Source organism: Miscanthus floridulus, chromosome 8 (assembly GCF_019320115.1).
Source record: "Miscanthus floridulus cultivar M001 chromosome 8, ASM1932011v1, whole genome shotgun sequence".
Lineage (NCBI taxonomy): Eukaryota > Viridiplantae > Streptophyta > Magnoliopsida > Poales > Poaceae > Miscanthus > Miscanthus floridulus.
This window is the reverse complement of record NC_089587.1, coordinates 25,945,171-25,967,431: the sequence shown is the minus strand read 5'-3', so window position 1 is coordinate 25,967,431 and position 22,261 is coordinate 25,945,171. Positions and strand designations below refer to the sequence as shown.

Sequence of the window (22,261 nt, the reverse complement as noted above, 5' to 3'; positions counted from 1 at the left end):
TTATTAGAGTAGCAATCATTCAAATCTTTTATTTTCACAGAGCCATCTTATATTGTTTTCTACAACAAACTATCATAATATATTGCGACTTAGAAGACGTTTGTAGACTTTACGATGGAAGGAAAATTTTGTACGCTTGAAGTCCTCCTTGGTCACCGTGCCTAGGCTTATACGATTTAAACTTTTGAATGGAAGGAGTATTGTCAACAGTTATTTAAAAGTTTGCACTCCATATTCTTTTCTTTTCTTTTTTTACTATATTATTATGATTCATAACTCCAAAATACTGTGAGCCATGATGACGTGACCTTGATAACTCATGTAACAAATGTTGTTCTAAAAAAGGTGTATACTTAAAAAAACATGGGATAACTATTTAATTTTAGGTGTAAATTTTGAAGATATGGTAGCATGAAAATAAAATACTTATCTATTTGCAGTATTCAAGAAATAAAGAAAAAAAATAACTAGAGCCAGTTATACATCTTCTTTCTATGATGATATTCTATTTGGCTCCTTTACCATCTCTTCTATTTTATTTTTGAGATCATCATCATCACCTGCCCTGCTTTGTTATAAAAAGCAAACTATTATATGAGCCCCACCAAATAAGACCATGTAATAGTTTAAGATGCAGCTAGAACTTAAGATTGTGTCACCCTACGAAATAAAATTAGTTCCTACTACCTTAGTCAGTTCCAATATAAGAATACAATTCCAACGTAACATTAACTCAGACCTTCTCAACATTGATCAAATTCATATATTCATGTAATATTTTTTATATTATATCAATTTAAATTATAACTTTTATAATTTACTAAAGTTAAGGCCCCCTTGACACAGCTCAGACATCTTTATGAGCAGCTTTTTTGGTGAACTTGAGCATTTTGGAAAATCTGTTTGACAAAACAGTTTCACCAACAACTTCATGTATGACTGACAAAGGAAATGAAAAGCTATTTTTTTTAGTTTCACCTCTCTTTATTTTGTGTGAGAGCGTAAAAAAGAGCTACGTACTATAAGCTATTTTGAAAAAAGTGTTCGGTAAAAAAAACCCTCATGAAACTGTGCCAACTGAGTTTGATTCTATCAAACGTACAATTACATTGTTGTTTTGAACGGAGGCAGCACACGAAACAATTGCCCTCTTTGAAAATTGAAACGCTGGCAAGAGCATGCCTACAACTACGAAGTCTTCCGGCCTGTTCGGCTGGGACTGAAACGATCGTATATGATCATAAATTATTACTGTCGGCTGATTTGATGTAGGAGAAAAATAGGGTTCTCATTGGAAATTTACTATCGTTTACCACCGTTCCTTACCAGCTCCCCTGGGCCCCTGCCAAATTACAATTACATCCCTCCAAAACCACCAAACCGCACACGAACCCCAGCCCGACCTACCCTGCCCGCTCTCTGCACACCTGGAACGAGGTGTTCCCCGTCCCGAGAGAGAAGAGCCGAGGAAAAATATCGCATTCGCAAAACAAACAAAGCAGCGTGCCCCCCAAAAAATGGAGGCATGAGCTCCGCTTCCTCCCCGTCTCTCGCCGATCTCCCCCAAACCCTAGCCCCGACCTGACCGCCGGCGGGCCCGCCGACCGGCCGGAGAAGGACTCGCCCCCCCACCCCCCACCCAACCTCTGCCGCGGGGCGGGAGGAGCGGGCGGCGGACGAGATGCCGTCGCACGGGGATCTAGACCGGCAGATCGAGCAGCTGCGCGACTGCAAGTACCTGCCCGAGGCGGAGGTCAAGGCGCTCTGCGAGCAGGCCAAGGCCATCCTCATGGAGGAGTGGAACGTGCAGCCCGTGCGCTGCCCCGTCACCGTCTGCGGCGACATCCACGGCCAGTTCTATGACCTCATCGAGCTCTTCCGCATCGGCGGCGACGCTCCCGACACCAACTACCTCTTCATGGGCGACTACGTCGGTGCGTGGCTACGCTTCCCCGCCCTAACTTTCTCCCACGCGGCTCTGTCCTGCTCACGGTTTCTCTCCCCTTAGCTGCTCGCGCGCGGAGCTGTGCTGATGCCTGACTCGGTCGATCTGTGATATGCGAGGTTTGGTGCGGCCGAAGTAGGGGAGTTTTAGATCATGCGGTAAACCTGAAAGGTTGTTGGTTTTCGTGCGTCTGGCCGGATTGTTGGAAGAATCTGGTTATCGGAAATTAGGGAACGTCTTTACTGCTTAACATAGTCTACTACTGGAGTTCTTGTAGTTCGACTTGTTATGCGTTGCTTTTGGGTCTAGCGTGCTAGGATCTTGTTGCCGCTGTTGTCTTTTAGCTCATTTGGCTACCGAGAAGACAGTAGTTCTCATCTATCAACATTTGGATTCCTCCTCCAGCAGTTTCATAAGAATTGTGAGTGTGCTTCGGATTTCACAGTGTAGTTGATTTGTTGGCCTGTTGTTTTCGAGCTGATCTTTATTAAATAAGACAAAAAAGTGAACAACTCCCATGTGATTTGGTAATTTAGATATGCAAAGAGTTAAATGCATGAGCGCCCCCTGAACTTGTCAAAGGGTGCCACTTAGGTCGACAAACTTTGAAAATGTATTTTTGGGTCCCTATACTTGTTAAGTGGTGCCCTACACGACCTAAACTTGTTAAGTGGTGCACCGCACGGCCAAAACTTGTTAAATGATGCACCGCAGGTCCATTTTCAGACCATGCCAACCACTGTGGTGCATCACTTAACAAGTTCATGAATTCTCACCCCTTAACAAGTTCAGGGGCCGCTCATGCAGTTAACCCATATGCAAATGCCATATGATATGCCGTTTATTTGAATGCTTGAAGGTAATTTTATTATTTCATTTTGTGTTGAGGGGATAAATAATTTAGCAGACGTTCATTACTTTATTTCCATGTGTCATTTTTGTTATATTGATTATGTGTCTATTGACTGCAGATCGTGGCTACTATTCAGTTGAAACAGTTTCTCTGTTAGTGGCTTTGAAAGTCCGTTACAGAGATAGAATTACAATACTTAGAGGAAATCATGAGAGCAGACAAATCACTCAAGTGTGAGTTTACATCTACTAGTATTTGGATTTTTTATTGCAACTCGTAATTGCTACTCCCACTTTCATTATTAGTACTTCCACAGTAGCTACAAGTGTTTGACATGGATTTTTCCCCTAGCATACTTGATCATTTTGTCTTCTTATTCCTCAAATAACCTGTCTACAATAGTAAATGTTTAATAATTTGGAAATGAATAGTTCCACGTAAAGCTCGTTCGTGTAGACAAGGCTTCAGAAACAGTCGTTCGATAAGTTATCTTCTGTTTGCTGGACTAGGACAGTGAAATTGCATTTATCTAGTGTGGTAAACTATAATGTTATTGTTCTGTCAACATGCTTGGCATTGTCAACTACAAGGTTACATTAGGTGCTAGGTGGTGACCTTCCGCCTAGAGCTTAGGCGAGCCTAGGCGTTTTCAAGTCGTTTCCTAGGCGTTCCGCAAATATACATGCATACACATATTACCTCAAAAGAAAAGAAGAAACAAGAGACTACAGGCCTAGGTTGGATAGAAAGGCCAATCAAAAGCAGCCCATCCCACCTTATACAATCTCTCAACTTATTCATCCGCCCTCTGACCTCCTCCCAGCCACACCTGCTTCTACTCCCAGCTGCCAGCCTCCTCCCTACCGCCTCCACCACGCTGGCCTCCTCCCTGCCGCCTCCACCGCCGCCCGCCTCTTCTCGGCCGCGCCTGCCACCTCCACCGCCGCCTACCTCTTCTCGGCCGTGCCTGCCACCTCCACCGCCGCCTGCCTCCTTCTGGCTGCGCCTGCTACCTCTGCCATCACCCGCTGTCCCCCGCTGTCACTAGCGCCCAATGTCCCTTCCTCCTCTGCCGACGCCCACTGCTCCTGCCTCGTCCCCATTGCCTCCCTCTTTTCACCTATTCCTGCCTCCTTCCCCGCCACTCAACATCCCTGCCTGCAGGGATCTGCACGTAAGGACACTGGGTCGCTGCCGAGGGCCTGCCTACACCCCAAGGCGATGCGGTACCCCTCCACCTAGCGCTTACTCGCGCATAAGCGGCCGTGGAATACCACCTTTTGGAACACTACGTTGGTTGCATGAAGACATCCAGCTAGGTCTCTGGCCACCTGATTGCCATCAATTTTGTGCCCTAACAAGGCACTGCTAACTGTTTCCTGTGCTTTTCCTTAAAACCTTCCATGGGTTTTACTGCTGTCATTGTTTCTCTATGCAGCGTCCTAGGTCATTGAAATGAACTCCACTTGTTTGCATGACACATGCACACAATGGACCTGTACACTGTTGTGTTTCCAAGCTATTCTGTGAACTTTGTAGTGTATGCCTGTAGTGCAACCACACAGTTGTTGACCTTGATTGGTTTGTTTCAGGTATGGCTTCTATGATGAATGCTTAAGAAAGTATGGAAATGCAAATGTATGGAAGTATTTTACAGACTTGTTTGATTATTTGCCTCTCACAGCTCTTATAGAAAATCAGGTATGCAGCTCAATTTGTTATGGTTGATGCTATTATAGGTTTGCTGAATATATGCCTTTGACATTTGAGAAACATCCATTTTGCAGGTCTTCTGTCTTCATGGTGGCCTCTCTCCGTCATTGGACACATTGGATAACATTCGTTCTCTTGATCGCATACAGGAGGTAGGCACAACATTGCACTGCTTTCATTATGAACCAGGTTTTCTTCTTTGCCTCCAGTATATCATGCTGTGACTTATTGATGTCTTGTATGCTGCAATGGTTTTAAATTGCCTAGTTGAGCCCTAGTCATATGGGTAGCGGTCAGGTTCATTTGTTCGGTGTCTAGTCAGGCAGTATAATTGTCGTGCCTACTTGCACTGCTTGTGTGAAGAAATAAAAAATGCCATCAATCTATTGTTTGCTATTGGAGAAGTGAACATCATTCAGTGCGAACTCATCCCAACAATTTAGACAGATTCAGTGAAGCCCCTATTCTTCCAGTACAAATTATACTGCGACATCTTATAGATATAAATCAAACATAATCCTATTCATGATTAGGCAAAAGCATATCTAATTCAGTCTCTCACAAGCATAATAAAAATACATAATAAAAATAAAACATTTAGGCACATGAAACTACAAATAGGAAATAGCCTACAAATATCTTGCTGCTTGGAAACACGAAGTGCCAATTGATCTTTCCTACCGAGGCACAAATAGTGGATTTGGTGGATGAGGATGAATATCCGAAGTAATATTTCAAAGCTTCATAAGAGTCGCTGACCCTTGCCAAAGAAACGTGGGGCATAGAAAAAGTCCAATATATAATACTCTTGTTGGCGTAGCTGTTACAGAAGTGGAGAAGGAAAATTAATGCATGTTCATTACTGATGTACGGCTTTGTTTAGCCTTAATGGGAAGTGGGAGTGGTGATAGCACCTTGAATGTGAAAAGGTGCTCGATGCAAGCTAAATTGATTAATTAAAAGGAGAGCAATGGGGTAAATGGCTTGTACGGTTGAGCTAGGAATGCAATTTATTTGGAGTTCATCGTTGTCTCTTCATTTTCTGATTATATTTAGTGGGATTGTAATTTAGTGACCGAGCTTAATAACTTGTTGGGTCTTGTGGGATGACGTGGCTTCATGAAATTGCAGAGAAATCTGCTAGTGGGGGTGTCCTATTCAGTTATAGTAGATTCTAATATTGTTATATCGGTCCTAAATATACAGGATGATTATGACCGACTAGGCTTGACTAATCAGGCTGGTTGACGACTAATCATGATTAGTCGCCTGTCGGTCCCATGGCAACTAGGGTCGACTAAATGATTTGATAAAATTGCTTAATAACACTGATATGCTGTAGGTAGTTTTGTGATGTTGGGAGAATTAACATATTTATGTATTTTTGGGTATGTGCAAATAGTACATCAGGCATGTCCGATGTGGTCGTAATGTTTAATGTTTATGTACAGAACTGTGGATCCTTAATACTGATTAAGCCATTAAGGTACAAACATGGTGCTCTAACCATGATACAGTTATTTATCTAGACAGATGCCACCATATTTGATTATCTCAAGTCATGCTGATGCAATTTTGTAACGACATTTGATTTTAGAGGGACTCTCAACATCGTTTAATCTTCTCATGGAATTGGCTTACCTAAGGAGAACTAAAGCACGGCAACTAAAAATCAGCAAATTTAGGCACGTGATTGAATCATGAAAGCTTATATTGAAAGCCGACATTTTCCAATGCTTATTCTGTCACTTTACACTTGCACTTAGCAATACAAGGGATTTACCTTGATCTATACTTGATACCATTTAGTGTTAATCAGTGACTGATTTGAGGTCTTAATTTTCTCAAATGACGCAGGAGAGCTGCATGTCATTTCATTTAGAGAGGAGAAAGGTATAAGGGCAAGCTAAAACAGCCCCACCCGAACACACCACACAACCGGCTATCTACCCCCCCCCCCCCCCCCCCACCCACACACACACACACACACACACACAAAAAAAAAACTCGCCACTGACTGAAGTAGAGATCACAACCAAGGGGTTTAGCCTACTAACCAGAACCTGAAGTTCTGGGGCAAATGACCTAAAGAGCAGATCCTGGAGATTAGAAACACCCGCCATGCACCATATACTACACTCATCAACCACTGTTTTAGGAGACCCATAATATTTGTCAAATCTCCATCAAACACACAGGCATTCCTATGTTTCCTTCCTAGGTCACTAAAAGGGTCAAGGAATTCAGCCCCTTGCGGCATCTCCTTGGGAACATTTCTGACAGTGTTCCTCACCATCTAATAGCCTGTTTCGTTTGGAGATTGAATCCATTCCAATGGGCTGGTCAGGCACCAAAAAGAATCAGCTTGTCTGCTGTTTTTTGCGGAATGACTTTGCCCGAGAGATGAGCTCGCTGTTAGTTCGTGGGAATGCTGCACGTGGAACAGTTCCATGATGAACGAGCAGTGTTATCAAAGCATCGCTTAAGCGCCAAAGCGCTGCGGGCGCGACGACACAGCGGACGCTTCGCCTTATATTCGTATGGCGTCCATCTTATGGCCGAGGCGTATGAAAAATGTCGATTTGGCGTCCGATTCGCGCCAAATCACTCTTGGCGGGTGCCATACTGGGAGGCCTCTGTTCTGGGTGGGGGGAAAACCCATGAGAAGAATTGGAAACGGCGGGAAAAACTGAGAGAGAAGGATTGAGCTGGAGAGAGGAGCACGCAGGAGAAAGAGAGCGCGTGGGAGATTCTCACACCAGTGAGCGGGAGAGTGGGAGGGGAACAAGAAGCCGCAGCTCACCTGTGCCGACGCGTTCCCCCACGCCGACGGGAGAAGTTGCCGCCAGCCCACCGCCGAGCCGTGCGGCTGCCTGTGCAGGCCACGGTCATCCTCTCCCAATCGGCGCTGGCCTGCAACATCCTGCCTCTGTTCCTCCATCGAGCTGCAGCTTCCAAAGTCCTTCTGTTCCTCTGTCTATCAAGCAAGCAGAGCAGCACATCTGGAGGAGAGAGGGAAGCAAGAGACAGAGGGGCGGAGGTGGAGCGGTAGGGGAGAATGAGAGAGAGGTGTGGCAGCGCTGGAGAGAGAATTGGGAGTTCGAGAGATGAAGCAGGAAGGTGAGGGGCATATGGGCTGCCTGGTGGGCTGGGCCAGACTACTTGTTCCTCCTTTCTTTTTCCTTTTCGTTTTTCGTCAATATCTACTGCTCTAAGCTGCTTTTTAAAGTTTTCCTTAAGCTGTTAAGGCGTCGCCTCGCCTTATGCCTTAGTTGCTTAAGCATAAGGTGGTAGTCAGTCGCCACGCCTTGCCTTACTGCTTTGATAACCATGTGAACAAGTTGATGACGCAACGCAAACCAAATGTCTCAGCTAGGCTTGGATTTTGGATTGGATGATTCCGAACTGCTTCATGACGTAAACCAAACATGCTGTAAAGAAGTGAGTTGCATCAACTGGAGGTGCAACTGCAGCCATGGGAACTTTCTTAAAAAACATAGTCAAGACCTGCCGGTTTAACACACAAGAGATTAGGATGTGCTAAATTGTTTCCTCAGCCTGATCGCGAAACAGGTAGACAGTCTGGTGAAGCAATCGGTGCTTTGCAATGCGATCAGCCATCCAATACCTGTATTGATGGCTAACAAAAGAAGAATTTGCATCATAGAGCCTCCCCCCCCCCAGCTCTTCCAAATTCTTTTCCAAGGACCAAACTTGATAGTTCCCAATAAAAGGCAGCATGGGATGATTTGCTCGTGTAGGAGCCAGATTGGGTCAGCTTCCATCGGTGCTGCTTAGGAGTATCTGGTTGCAAAACCATATCATCCACTAAAGTCCCAAATATGTAGATACTCGACCAGCACTTGTAATGTTTAAGCTCCTTTGGTATCAGGAACCCAAGTGCAGTTGTGAAGTGCCTGAGCTACTGTCTGGGCCTTGACTGTCCTTTTTGAAATCATCTTGTCATCTTGTGCGAGTATGAGCTAGTTCTGCTATCCTTCCTTGTAGCCATGGGTCAGCCTAGAACCGTATCTTGTCTCCATTTCCAACTATAGAGCCCAAAGCCACATCAAAGAGAGCTTGGGCATTTTCTGGTACTTGAATTGACAGCAGCCCATGGACACAAAGGGTCTGTCCTTTTCATAAAGCCCAACCCAGAGTTTCAAGACTATGTATACCCAAACCACCATATTCTAGTGGTCGCTGTACTCTTCCCAGGACACCAAGCAGTTACCTCCTGACCTCCATTGGCTTGTTCCCTGACCTTTCCAAAGAGAGCCTCTGTGTTTTTGTCGTTGGCTTTGGTCAACCATTTGGAAGATCCAAAGCGATCTTAAGAGAAATGGGAGTGTCCGTCATCGCCACTCGGACCATAATAAGAAGCCCAGCTCTATTCATTAGGGAAGCCTTCCACCCCGGAACATTGTCAGCAACCTTCTCAAACAGGTAGACATTGTGGACAGTAACGAGAAAGCCTAGGTAGGTGCAAGGAAATTCCTTTACTGTACAAGACAAAATTTCAGATGTATGCTGCAAGTCTTCATCAGAGCAATGAATGGGAATTGCAGAACTCTTTGCCAAATTAGTTCTCAGATCCGAGACATGTCCAAACCTATCCAGAAGCTTGATAACGTTGACATCATTGCAAGACGTCCATAGAAAAATCACAGCATCATTGGCATAGAAAGATACCCAGTGCTTGAAGTGGCTTGTTTTTTCTCATTTTTTTTTACCTTTATTTATTTTTGGGTGGGTGGGTGTGGTGGTGGTGGTGGGGGGGGGGGGGGGGGGGGGGGCGATAGTGAACTATTTTAAGAAGGTACTTTGAATTTCTGTTACTATGATTACAGGGTTTGTTAACAGTGCCAGTTAACCTGAATGTTGAGGTGATGCTTATGGATGCTAGGAAATGGTGCCCAATGTGATGGGTCTTGAATTGATAGCTTGCTAATTCTTGCGCTGTATTAATTGAATGCATTATACATCTAATCTTTTAACCCTCAACTCATATACCTAAAAAATGTGTGCAGGTTCCTCATGAAGGACCCATGTGTGATCTTTTGTGGTCTGACCCAGATGATCGATGTGGATGGGGAATTTCACCAAGAGGAGCAGGTTACACATTTGGGCAAGACATTGCGCAGCAGTTCAACCATACAAATGGTCTCTCTCTCATTTCAAGGGCCCATCAACTTGTAATGGAAGGATTTAATTGGTGCCAGGTAGGTCTTCAGAATGTAGCGTCACATTTTCAATTTGTTTATATGCTCAACCAATTGGATTGGTATCACGAAAAAGTATACTAAATTGTGAATATAACCTTTGTAGTTCCTTTCTAGCTCAGCTTGCAGTTACAATATGGCCATTGTGGATTCCTTTCTCATAGAACTTACTACGACAGTACCACCCTTGTGGTTGCAACTTGCTGATTATGTATCTTTGGTGTGCTGCCCTTTGAATGTTATTTTGCCCAGATATTATCCCACTGGAAGTTTAAATGGTTATTGTTATAATTTATGCAGGATAAGAATGTAGTCACAGTCTTCAGTGCGCCTAATTATTGTTACCGATGTGGTAACATGGCTGCTATTCTTGAAATCGGGGAAAACATGGACCAGAACTTCCTTCAATTCGACCCGGCACCTCGGCAAATTGAGCCAGACACAACTCGCAAAACCCCAGACTACTTTTTGTAATTGTGGTGGTGACCTTAACTTACTGGTGTTGATGCTCCTCTCTTCCGCAGCATCAGGGTCTGTAGATCTTCTGTCCTTAGATATGGGTTCCATGGGCCCGACCTGTACGTCTCCCAATTCATTTGTTTGGAGATTTTGTTGCTGCTTCTCGATCTTTATACAAGATGTTAAAAGTTAAGTGCCAGTGGATTTTTTTTTTCTTTCTGTTGTACGTCGACTTTGTATTATTTGTAGACAGTGAATGGAAGTCGCAGTAGGAACGCCCCTGCTATGTTTTTATTTCGGCTTAGAGATGTATCATCCGCGTGGCTGAATAAATTCTGTCCAGATGGGAAGGTTTTGCAGCATCCCAATCTGATTTGCTGTGTAATGTAATGTTGGTTGGCGCCTTAGTTTCATTCTACATGTGATGGCTAGGCCTTGTTCGGCTCGCTGAATTTTAGTTAAAACTGATTGAAAAACACGACTCTGCTGAATTGTTACGAGAGAAAAATATTGTTCCGGCTGAAAAAAAAAAGCCGAACAAGCCGGATATGGAGTAAACCGAACTGGGCCAAATGGTTTCTAATATCATTTAGGTACATCAGATCATTCAATATGTACAGATGAGATGACGCTTAACCGACAGTTATAGTCATGCTTACGTAATTTTGCTGCTATATTCGAGACGTGCCAGAACATTTGGGCATGGCATATTGCAAGGACAAAAATCCACAGGGCAAAAACAACTAGTAGGACAAGAATTTTGTTATCTCGACGGCACAGTAGATATTGGCGTTTAATCACGAGAAGAAATCAGAACACAGCAAATCATATGCGTGAACAGGATGTTTGCCCTTGCATCGTTTCTCTTGGTTAACAGTGGGACATGTAACGCTGAGTTCAAGCGTCACAACATGTCCTGGCTTTACAACATCAACATGCATCTAACTTCCGACTGATCAGGCTTCGTACCATGTCAGTGAGCTCGCGATCAATAGCCTGCTTGGCAAGTCCCCCGGGCAAGGTGCAATGTACGTCAGCTTCTTCCTAGAATGTAGAATGTTAGTTCTTGGTGCATACACATAATCTAAACTCACATATTAGCACTGACTCTTAAGCATACCTTTGGATGTCAACATCAGTAACATGAATGAATCCGGCAATATTGCTGCAATGTATCGTGTAGCAGGTGTTAAACGAACTTGTGATGGAATGAAAGCTGAAAATTCTGTTCAAAGAAAGCTGTATGGCAAAATAATAAAAAAAAGTAATCTAGCAGCAGCCACACAAGTAAATTTTCATCATGCCCAATATGAACACACTAAAAAGAAGAATATCCTCCATACTATCTTTGTCCAAAGCATGAGTGCATGACAACTTAAATCATTCCTAAGAAAATATTTATTGCCAGGATTTGAGCCACTTGACAGATGAAAACCTTGCTGCAAGATAGACTAGTCAGACGACTTTGGCCTCTCATATCTATATCTAAATATGATTCACTGCTGACGACACCCAAAAGAGTAAGCAGTAACATAAGCAAGATGGAATTGCCATGAACTTACAAGCTTATGGCAAGGAGGGGCATAACTGTGCACAGGTTCATGCAAAAGATGTGCAGAAGAAAATTCTAGAAGTGGCTAAGCTACTGGTGAATTGGATGATAACAAAATCAATAAGTCTGAAGAACGGAAAACAAAATTGAGTGCCTAAAAATGTGGTACAACAACGATATGCAAGCAAATCCAAGGCTCAATTACTTGCACCATGTATTTTGATTTTCTGAAGGCTGGCGTATCAGCTGTACTCTATAAATAACGTAGCCTTTTGTGATCTACAACCTCTAATCCGAGTCACTTTTGCATAAAAGCTATCTTATTGGACCAAGCCTGTAACATAAGTTAAACCTGGCACAAACATATTACCTAGAAATTATTTCATCAGGTTCCTTAGCATAGGAAACAGCAAGCACTGTATGGATCATATCCGTGCTAATGTTGACAGCAACAAGTCGAGTAGGATCTGCCACAGGCTCTGCACCGATAGGTAATGCTGAACGGGGAGCTTGATGGCCACCACCGATTTTGTACACTGAGACATCACTGAAATTGACAATGTTTGAGTGCGGTGCAAGATCATTTGCAATCCCATAAAAGTATTCCTGCAAGAGTACATTAGGACTTGGCTTTAACAAGACAGCAAAACATAAGGTTGAGACGGTGAAACATTACCCCATAAAGGTAGTAAGGGCAACAATAGAAGAGGGGAAAAAGAAAGAGGCTAAGACTGTGACAGTGTACAATGATGACAACTATGCTATCATCAATAAAATTTCACATTAGATAAGAAACAAAGCCTTTTTAGTTTAAACCAATGTTTAAGGGCATAGTGGTCACTTTCTAAAAAAAAGGGCGTACCCAGTGCAGAGAGCTCCCGCTCTGTGTGGGGTCTGGAGAAGGGTGTCAGTGGCAAGCCTTACCCTCGCCTGTGCAATGCGAGGAGACCGCGACTCGAACCCGGGACCTTCCGGTCACAGGCGGTAAGACTCTACCGCTTGCCCTAGGCGGTAAGACTCTACCGCTTGCCCCAGGCCCGCCCTTCATAGCTGGTCACTTTCTACTCCAGAAAAATAGCTTACCCTGATTCGGAAGCTTCTCGTTTTTTGCCGATATTTTGAATTTCTGAGGACAACACCCTCTGATTTATGAAGTTTTACAACATCAATGTTGGACTTGCTTTGAACTGCATCTTTTAACATCTTCCAGAGTTTCTCCTGCAGGCCATAAGATCAATCAGATAATACCCAGAAGAGCTTCAGTATCATATGGTTTCATAATTATACATTTTACATTCAAGATAAAATGACTAATATTACAGAGCTCTCTAGAGCACTCTATATCATATCACGCTACAATGTGTGCCAATATGACAAATCATACATGTTAATAGTTGCAATTGTTAGCGACATCTGCCATTTTTCCTACTTGACACTTGTGCTTATATGCACTTTTTTCTCTCTTCACCATTCTGAATATCAGTTGCTGCAGCCTGAGCACTCTTTTGACTATTATCTACAAATAGACATGTCAGTAGAAAGCTTTATTTCCAGCAGCTGAGGTTTCTTCATATGGCCCAGATTTTCTTTTGGCTTATTTGAAAAGAAATATCTCAATTAACTTCCATATAGCACACTTGATGCATCAATGAAGCATAATGATACTGATGATCTGTTTATATAAGAAAACATGCCGAAAGGGATACTGCTAGCAGAGTATGTTTTGTTTCTACTTGAGATTAGCTGCTACTTACTGCTGCAACACATTCCTACTAGTGTCCAAGATGTCTCTACCAGCCCCAAAAACAAATATCATCTTACTCAATAGGATCTAAATTCTTTTATGAATGATTTTATAGGGAACATTTACTTTTAATTTTAAAATGATTAACATGGAACCTTGATTATAGCATACTGCTATAACAAAATGTTTGGTTGCCTATGACGTTTGGCTATAAGTTGAACAAATAATATAGAGTATGTTTGAGCAGTTATGAGTGTGAAACGAAACACAGGATGAGTCATCTACAGCATAAACCTTCTGAAAAAAAACAGTAATGTTCACATGAACAAAGCAATGCACAACTTGCCTGTCCCAGTACCAGTACTACATTGGCCTTGAAGGTTTCAATTGCATTGAGAAGTAACTGCAGAGTGTAAAAATGAAGTATCACTTACTACACACAGGGGAACAGTATGAATCTGAAAAATGGCCATTAGTTACTTGAAGCCAACCACTAACCTCGTACCCAAGGCCTTCAACCCACCCCATTGTATTGATAACCATTCCTGCTGCCCTAGATTCAGCATTGCCAGAGAACTGTTTCTCCAATGTTTTAGCTAGCTCCTTCATAAGAACTTTGTAAACATCCGCATTAATACTGTTGGTAACACAAGCAACGGTTAAGGTGCCAAAGTAGACAAAGTGTTAATGCAGAAAGCTCCGAGTAGTATCAACTGCCAAAGAATATAGTAGAGAGATACCTTGGATTTGGGTGGCCATAGAAGTATACCAGTGGCATCTCCAAGGGAATCCCATCAACTATATCTATAGGTTTCTCAATTGGTGTGGCAGAAATACATCCAGGGATTGTTATAGACCCCTGGCCAATATCTAAATCGACATATGTAGGCTTCCAGCCCAGTTTGGCAGCCCAGCTAAGGAGCATCTTGCAGAGAGTACTTTTTCCGGAATCTGTTGGCCCCACAACAATCACTCTAGGTCCCTAAGCCAGATATGGTGAGAAAACTTCAGTGAAATAGTCCAGGGAAAAGGAGATAAATATAGGGTCTGATTGGTGGCTTGTATTAGCCTCAACCTAAGTTAGCATAAACATATGCAGTGTCTTGGTGTTTGGTTGTTCTGCACAGGCAAACCGCATTTGATAAAATTGTATTTGATTAATTGATTGTTTACATTTTGTTGCATGTAGTCACATCCATGTTATAGTTGAGGTCTCATGTTTCTAGTAGAGGTACGGAGGATGAGAATATTTCATTTTTTGTATGCGCATTGGCTTGTATAAACATGTATTGTCTAATACGACCAAATCTGGCATACTAGCTAATCCAGCATTAGGTCTGCATAAGAGCCTACCAAACACGAGCAAATTGCACTGCACAAGCTTGGATACATGCTAATATAGGCAACCAATCAAACCCATAAGCACAAAGGTCCCGTGCCAAGAACAACAGCTCACTATTCAAGTTCACAAGTTCAATCTATGATAATGTTCTGCCACACTTGTACCCTGTTAGGGTTTCAGTAAAATTTGTGCCTACACAATACCCTGTTAGGGTTTCAGTAAAATTTGTGCCTACACAATCATATGGAACATAGAACCATATTGCCATCTAGATGTTGTCGTCAACACAGAGTTACATTTGATAACTACATTCTGATCTGTCTTTTGAACATAATGTCAAAATCACACAAGACAATATCACTTGTAGGCTTGCTTATGTCTTTGAACATTAATGAAGAATTAAAAGTGGCGCTATGTCAAATTTCATATTGTTTTAAACTCACCTAACTATCTCTAGGAATATACGAAACTAACATCCACACAGTCGACCAAAAATCAAGAAAATAAGCTGACTAACTAGTTGTTCTATGAGATAAAGCTTTGCATCAACTACAGATCCTAAACTATGCAACAATACTACAATCAAATGGCCATGAGATGAATTGAATCGGGATAACTCACCTGTGAGGCCTCCATATCGCCCCCCTGAGCTGCAGCAGCCCTCGCCCTTGCCCTACGGGCATCCAGAATGGCGTGCGTGTTGATGTAAATTACCATTGGAGTCTGTAACCCACAATAACAAAATCATCTCACCACAGCATCACCCCCAATAACCTCATTATTCCCAAATTTACACAGAAACGATGCCAAAAAAGAGAAGGCCACCGAGCGCTCACCTCGTCAGACGCGTACTCGCTCTCGCTCACCCCATCCAGTTCCACCGTCGCGCCGTGCCAGGTGAAAATCTGAGCAAACAAACACAAACGGCGACTGAAATCAACACCGACGAAGAATGGCCGCAAAAGCAGGAAGAGGGGGCCAACTGGGTTTGCTTACGGCGATCTTGGATCGGGGAGGGACGGGGACCCAGCCCTCCGGGGGCAGCTCGGTGCCGAAGATCTCCGCCGTGCCGGTGACGAGGCGCACTCGGAGGGGCGCGTTGGGGAGCACCTCCACACGCAGCTCGCTCTGCGGAGCTAGCTTGTACTGCCGTGGCGGTTGCGGGGTCGCGGCTCCGGCCCCCGCGGTTGTTGCGGCGGCCATGGTAAGCGGGTTTTGGAGACGGCGCGACGGCGAGGGTTTGGGCGTCGCCGGGGCCGGAGGGCTGAGGGATTTTGGGGGTGTCCAGATCGAAATGCTATATTTGAGTGTTTGTTTAAGTTATTTTTCCTCGTAAACAAAGTATCGATCTTCAAAATTTTGTAAATTTGAATTAGCTAGTACTGCTCTATTTCAATTTTCAAATGATAAATCGCTTTTAGCTTTTCTAGATACATTAATTTTATTATACTAACAAATATGTCCGTACGTTACAACAGAAGAATAAAGTACCAAACATTTAAGAAAAACAAGGACCGAAATAATACATATCTCTTTATATTTTACTCTTTGTATATAAATTTTCGTCTAAAAATTGTGCTTGAAAATATATTTTTAGACTAAACTGAACAACTAACTTAGTCCATAGTTTGATTGATTGAACTATATCAGCTGAGCAAGGTTGTAACAATATAAGATACGTTTTATTTCTAATTACAACTGTACCAATAGTTTGGTGATAACAAAATATATATTTCTTAGAGAAGAGGTCAAGGTCTTAAAGGCGTATAATATTATTATTATATTATTATTCATATTTATATGGAATGAATAAATTAGAACAAGAAGTTGAAAACTAACTATTGAAGCGAATGCTTATAAAGCTTGAAAAAAGAACGGACGAAACCATTTGGAGCAGAGACGCATGAAAAAAAGAGCATACCAAGTCCAGACGAGCCTTTGATTTGATCGTTGTTTTTGTTGAAGAAGATATGTATAGTTAGGGCCGCACTCGCGACGGCTACGGTGAGCTTGGGACATTCAATGCTAGCGCACCAATGACTTCTTGCCAGGGCTGCAGCTGCTGAAAAGCATTGTACCTACAGCAGCAACATCAGCTCAAATGGTTTGCTTTAAGATAAGCCGAACATGGCATTATTTCTTTTTTAATGGCAAATATGTCCGTGCGTTGCAACATGAGAAAAAAACTATTAAACATTGATGCAAAATGATAACTTGAATGGTACATATCTACTTATATTTTATGCTTTTATAATTTATTTTGTAATGACCATCACATCCATAACATAAGTTAATGCTGATAATAAATAACAATGTCCTATTAAAACTGTATCTAATTAAAATACACCTTGGTATATTTTTCCTTCCATAGCAAAGTGCATAATTATTTAGATATAAATATATCAGAACTTCAATTCTCCATACTACCCATGTGTTCCTATGACTCAATGTAGACCTTTGTAGGTTTTTTGACGCATCATATCAACCTCCTTAAATTTTCTGTCGATGTGTAAAGGCTTGGTCTGTCCGCCAATAATTATAATGGGAGACCTCTCTTGATTTTTCACACGGCAGCTCTCGTCAAGAATTACATAAATATATTTGTTTAGATTTCATTAGACAATAATCTGCACAAGATTTCGGTTCACGAAATAATTAGTTGTACCATTGACTAATCTATATTTTAATAAAAATAAGTTCTGTTTCTAATCAGAACTACATCAGACGGTGTAAATCTTTCTCCTCAAAACTTAATGCGCAAATAAACTTAATAATTGCTGAAAAGGAGGGGTTATACATCGGGGCTTGCCTTAGGTAGGAACCGGACATCGAAAAGTTAGTGAAGGCTTTGGGAACATCGGCGATGAGGAAATCCTCCTTGTACTCCTTGGCCACCTCCGCGTATTCCGAGTCTGCCTCTCGCACGTTCTCAGTCATCGCCGAACCTATATATAATTGCTGAAAAGTAGGGGTATGCACCGGGGTTTACCTTGGGTAAGAACCGGACATAAAAAAGTTAGTAAAGGCTTCTTGGAACACCGACGATGAGGACATCCTCCTCGTACTCCTCGTCCACCTCTGCCTATTCCGGGTTTGCCTGTGGCACGTTCTCGGTCATCGCTAAACCTATATGCATGCAACATATGCAAGGATGATTAACACACCTATAGACAAAGCATAACCTAAGAAGATTCATAACATCTATTGATATACCATATTTTTATGAAGCTAACAGAACTAGTTTGGTATTTTTCGGATTTTTATATGATTTTTGGCGAATTTTGAAAGATCTTTCTTTTTATAGAAAAAGAGAAAAAAGAAAGAAAAAGAAAAAAGGCTTGCATGGGCTTGGTCCAGCCCACAACGAAGCTGGCCCAACTGCAAGGATTCAGCCCAGGTTGAGAGAAAAAAAAGCCCACCAGAAAAGACTCACTCGGATCTGGATATTTTGCATCAAGAACCCTGATCTATTTCAAAAATTATTAAGACCATCCCACCTTTTCTTTCTCTCGGGTGTCTTTACATCTAAAACCTCATATTTCTTTCAGCAATTTTATGGTAACCTTGAAGGGACTCAGAGTGCGAGACCGAGCCGGTCTTGGGAAGGCTGGACGAAAAAGCCAGAAATTTTAGCTCTTTAGTATTAGGTATAGATGAGTAACCGACGTTATTCTAACTCGTCGAACGTGCATGCACACGGCGGCATGCCTAGCGCAAGAACCGACGTAGTTGCTAGGGCTGCTCTCTCTTTTTAGTAGTGCATCGCTTCTCCTTTTTCTTTTTGGTGTGATATGATTTGGATTGTTTTGCTTATTATTGATTGATTCTAAGCTAATGCACCTGGAGGAGGACTCGGTCTCTTGTCGGGCACCAACACCAACGCATCGTGGTAGGATTGGTCTCTTTGCCGGGCACAAACTTTGGATTGCGGTCATTAATGCAATATGCCCGTGTGTTGCAACGTCAGACAAAGTAGATATCATACAATTGTTACATATCTATTTATATTTTATTCTTTCTATAAAATTTAAAGTTTATAATTTATTTTGACGATCACCACGAAATATATACTATCAATTAGTATTGGCAATAATATAATAATATCCTATTAAATCTATATCAAAAAATAATACTTTGGTAGAAACATTCACCCATTGTAAGGCACACCGTAGTTTTAGATTTGATAAATATCTATGTAGGTAGAGTTTAATATTAAGTTGCAACCCTTGTCGAGGATTGCAACGGTACTTACGTACAACTTGTTCAAAATTTGCTCATTATTTGATTAAATGGATAATTGGTTGATCTGGGTTCTAAGAAAAATAAGTTTTATTCATAATCAAAACTATATTAGCAACTTAGCGGTAGGAACACTTATTTATTAAAGAAAGATAAATATATTTATTATTTGTTTTATACAGAAGGACAAATATAAAATGGAAAAAACAAAAGGCATGGGTAAAAAAATTGGGCCACGGGGTACATGTTCGTCAAGAAAAATAGGCATGGTGAAATCAGAACTCGTTCCCCTTTGTAGGCCATGCCGACCCACAACAGCGAGTCCATCTGTGATATAGTAAATAAAAGGTGCAGAGATGAGAGTCTTACTCTGTGGGGATATGGCCCCCGTTATTCACAAGACAAGACATGGACCGCACCATCAGAGGTGGCCCAGCCCACAAGATCAAGACATGCACGACGCTGCTCGGCGTGCACCGCAAGTTATTGTATAGTACCAAATAAGATACTTTTCTTATAACCCTACCCCTCCAGAGTATATAAGAAGAGGCAGGGGTCCCCTAGTAGACGGATCGATACATCTCAATGTAATACATCAGAATACAGGATGTAGGTATTACGTCATACTGACGGTCGAACCTGTCTAAATCTTGTGTCTTGGTGCTTGTATTACTATCTCGCTCCTGATCTCGCTCACCTCTACGACAAATCTACCATCGCGGGATACCCCTCGGTAGACTACCGATCATCTTTTGTCGACAGTTGGCGCGCCAGGTAGGGGTGTGCGCTTGATCCATGGCGAGCCAGATGGACCTCAAATCAACAACGCGTTCTCATCAACAATCTCGTGGAGATCCATGTCGGTCCACGACGACGATTCATCGCTGGCTACACCAGCCCCCGCAACGTCAAATCCGATCTCGGAACCACCTTCGAGGTCGCCTTCACCAACAACTCACCACCCGCCAGGTGCTCGCCATCAACGCCGACCAGATAACGCCATACGTCGCCGACCAGACGTTCTGTCTAAAGCTAAGTCACGCTTTAATATTTTCCTAAATATTCTCCAATCTCCGTATATCGCCATGATGTTTCTCCGAATTGTTTTCTCCATGTTTGCTCTTCAAACGATTTTCCGAACCCCCGAACAGTCGCGTTGATGCTCGGACGCCTCCAGAGATGGCCCTGTCTCCGGCTCCTCCCTACACGTGCTACGGGCTCCGTGCTCTACGTTATGGGTGGTCGGCAGCGGCTCCTTGGTCATGCCTGTTCCTCCTACATGTGCACGGGCTCCGCGCTCGACGTTATGGACTATGAGCTAGCTAGGGCTAGAGACTCAGCTACACACTAACTGGTCGGGCGGTTTATATTAAATATAAATACATCTTCGCTCCAACTGATCGCCGAGCTACATACGCTATTTTTTTCTTTGAAGTTCATATATTTTTACATCATGTACTACCCATTCTACATGTTTGTATTGCAGGGTCATCGTCCAGGTGATTGGACCACCTGGTGCTCGGACTTCTCCACCGATCAACTGGTCGGACCGCTTGGTTCATCGACTTTATCGCCAACCAGTTGATTGGACTGTTCGTCGGTCGTTTCTAGTCAATGCTCACTTCGCCGCCGACCAGTTGACCAGACTGTTCATCGCTCGTGCTTCATCGCCAGCGACGCCGGGGACTCCTCGACGCTCAGTTTCTTTGTGCTTGAGGACTAAGTGGGCACACTTCACCGCACGGACGTCGCCAGCTACGTCGGTGCTCGAACCTCACCAGCTTCGTCGGGAACTCCTCGGTGCTCGGACATCGCCAGCTACATCGGGGACTCCTCGGTGCTCGGACATCGCCAGCGACGCCAGGGACTCCTCGCTCCTCGGTGCTCGGACATCGCCAGCGACACCGGGGACTCCTCGCTCCTCGGTGCTCGGACATCGCCAGCGACGTCGGGGACTCCTTGCTCCTCGATGCTTGGTCATCGCCAGCGACGCCAGGGACTCCTCGCTCCTCGGTGCTCGGACATCGCCAGCGACGTCGGAGACTCCTCGCTCCTCGGTGCTCGGTCATCGCCAGCGACGTCGGGGACTCCTCGCTCCTCGGTGCTCGGTCAACGCCAGCGATGCCGGGGACTCCTCGCTCCTCGGTGCTCGGACATCGTCAGCGACGCCGGGGACTCCTCGCTCCTTGGTGCTCGGTCATCGCCAGCAACGCCGGGGCCTCCTCGCTCGTCGGTGCTCGGTCATCGCCAGTGACGCCGGGGACTCCTCGCTCGTCGGTGCTCGAACATCGCCAACGACGCCAGGGACTCCTCGGCGCTCCCTTGGTGGTCGGATCTTGCTATGTGTCATCGGTGTGCTATCAAGCTACTCCATGCTGTTCGGATCAGGGTGCTGATCTTGGGCAACACGTCTGGGGTCTTGATGCGCGCATGTCAGATGATGTCGGCAAAGCTTTTAGACTTCTTTTTCTTTGACCCTGCTATAAGATTCATTATTCATCTTTCAGCAGGCTCGAGGACTAAGTGGGCACACTTCACCTTATGATGAATGTGCTTGTTCTCATCTCGAGGCTACGCCCGGGGACTGGCTGCCTGCTCGGCTGGTCTTCTACTTTCTGACCCTAGCACCACATGACTACGTGACCTACTGTCAGGCTCGGGGACTAGCTATGGGGGTATGGCCCCCGGTATCTACAAGACAAGACATGGGCCGCACCATTAGAGATGGCCCAACCCACAAGATCAAGGCGTGCACGGCACTGCTCGGCGTGCACCGCAAGATATTGTATAGTACCAAATATGCTACTTTCCTTGTAACCCTGCCTCTCCAGAGTATATAAGGAGAGGCAGGGGTCTTCTAGTGGACACAACATGATCCATACATCTCAATGCAATACATCAGAACATAGGATGTAGGTATTACGTCATACTAACGGCCGAACCTATCTAAATCTTGTGTCTTGGTCCTTGTATTACCATCTCGCTCCTGATCTCGCTCACCTCTATGACAAATCTACCATCGTGGGATACCCCTCGGTGGACTGCCGAGCATCTTTTGTCGATAGTTGGCGCGCTAGGTAGGGGTGTGCGCTTGATCCATGGCGAGCCAGATAGACCTCAAATTAACAGCGCGTTCTCGTTATCAATCTCGTGGAGATCCATGCCGGTCGACGACGATGATTCATCGCTGGC

The 22,261-nt window shown here is 43.7% G+C and overlaps 2 protein-coding genes across 2 annotated transcripts; one reads left to right on the top strand and one right to left on the bottom strand.

The window, feature by feature from the left end:
- Window positions 1-1,449: 1,449 nt before the first annotated feature.
- LOC136476027 (serine/threonine-protein phosphatase PP2A-1 catalytic subunit-like) lies at window positions 1,450-10,486 on the top strand. Its single transcript, XM_066473692.1, has 6 exons — window positions 1,450-1,934; window positions 2,917-3,031; window positions 4,391-4,499; window positions 4,586-4,663; window positions 9,542-9,733; window positions 10,034-10,486. Exons 1-6 carry the CDS (start codon window positions 1,682-1,684, stop codon window positions 10,205-10,207), a joined length of 921 nt encoding a protein of 306 aa, XP_066329789.1. The 5' UTR covers window positions 1,450-1,681; the 3' UTR covers window positions 10,208-10,486.
- Window positions 10,487-10,950: 464 nt separating this feature from the next.
- On the bottom strand, window positions 10,951-16,119 carry LOC136471384 (protein CLP1 homolog). The gene is made up of 10 exons (XM_066469108.1): window positions 15,827-16,119; window positions 15,667-15,735; window positions 15,452-15,553; window positions 14,229-14,470; window positions 13,987-14,125; window positions 13,835-13,891; window positions 12,828-12,962; window positions 12,115-12,350; window positions 11,313-11,357; window positions 10,951-11,236 (listed from the first exon to the last, which is right to left on the bottom strand). Exons 1-10 carry the CDS (start codon window positions 16,031-16,033, stop codon window positions 11,149-11,151), a joined length of 1,320 nt encoding a protein of 439 aa, XP_066325205.1. The 5' UTR covers window positions 16,034-16,119; the 3' UTR covers window positions 10,951-11,148.
- Window positions 16,120-22,261: the final 6,142 nt, after the last annotated feature.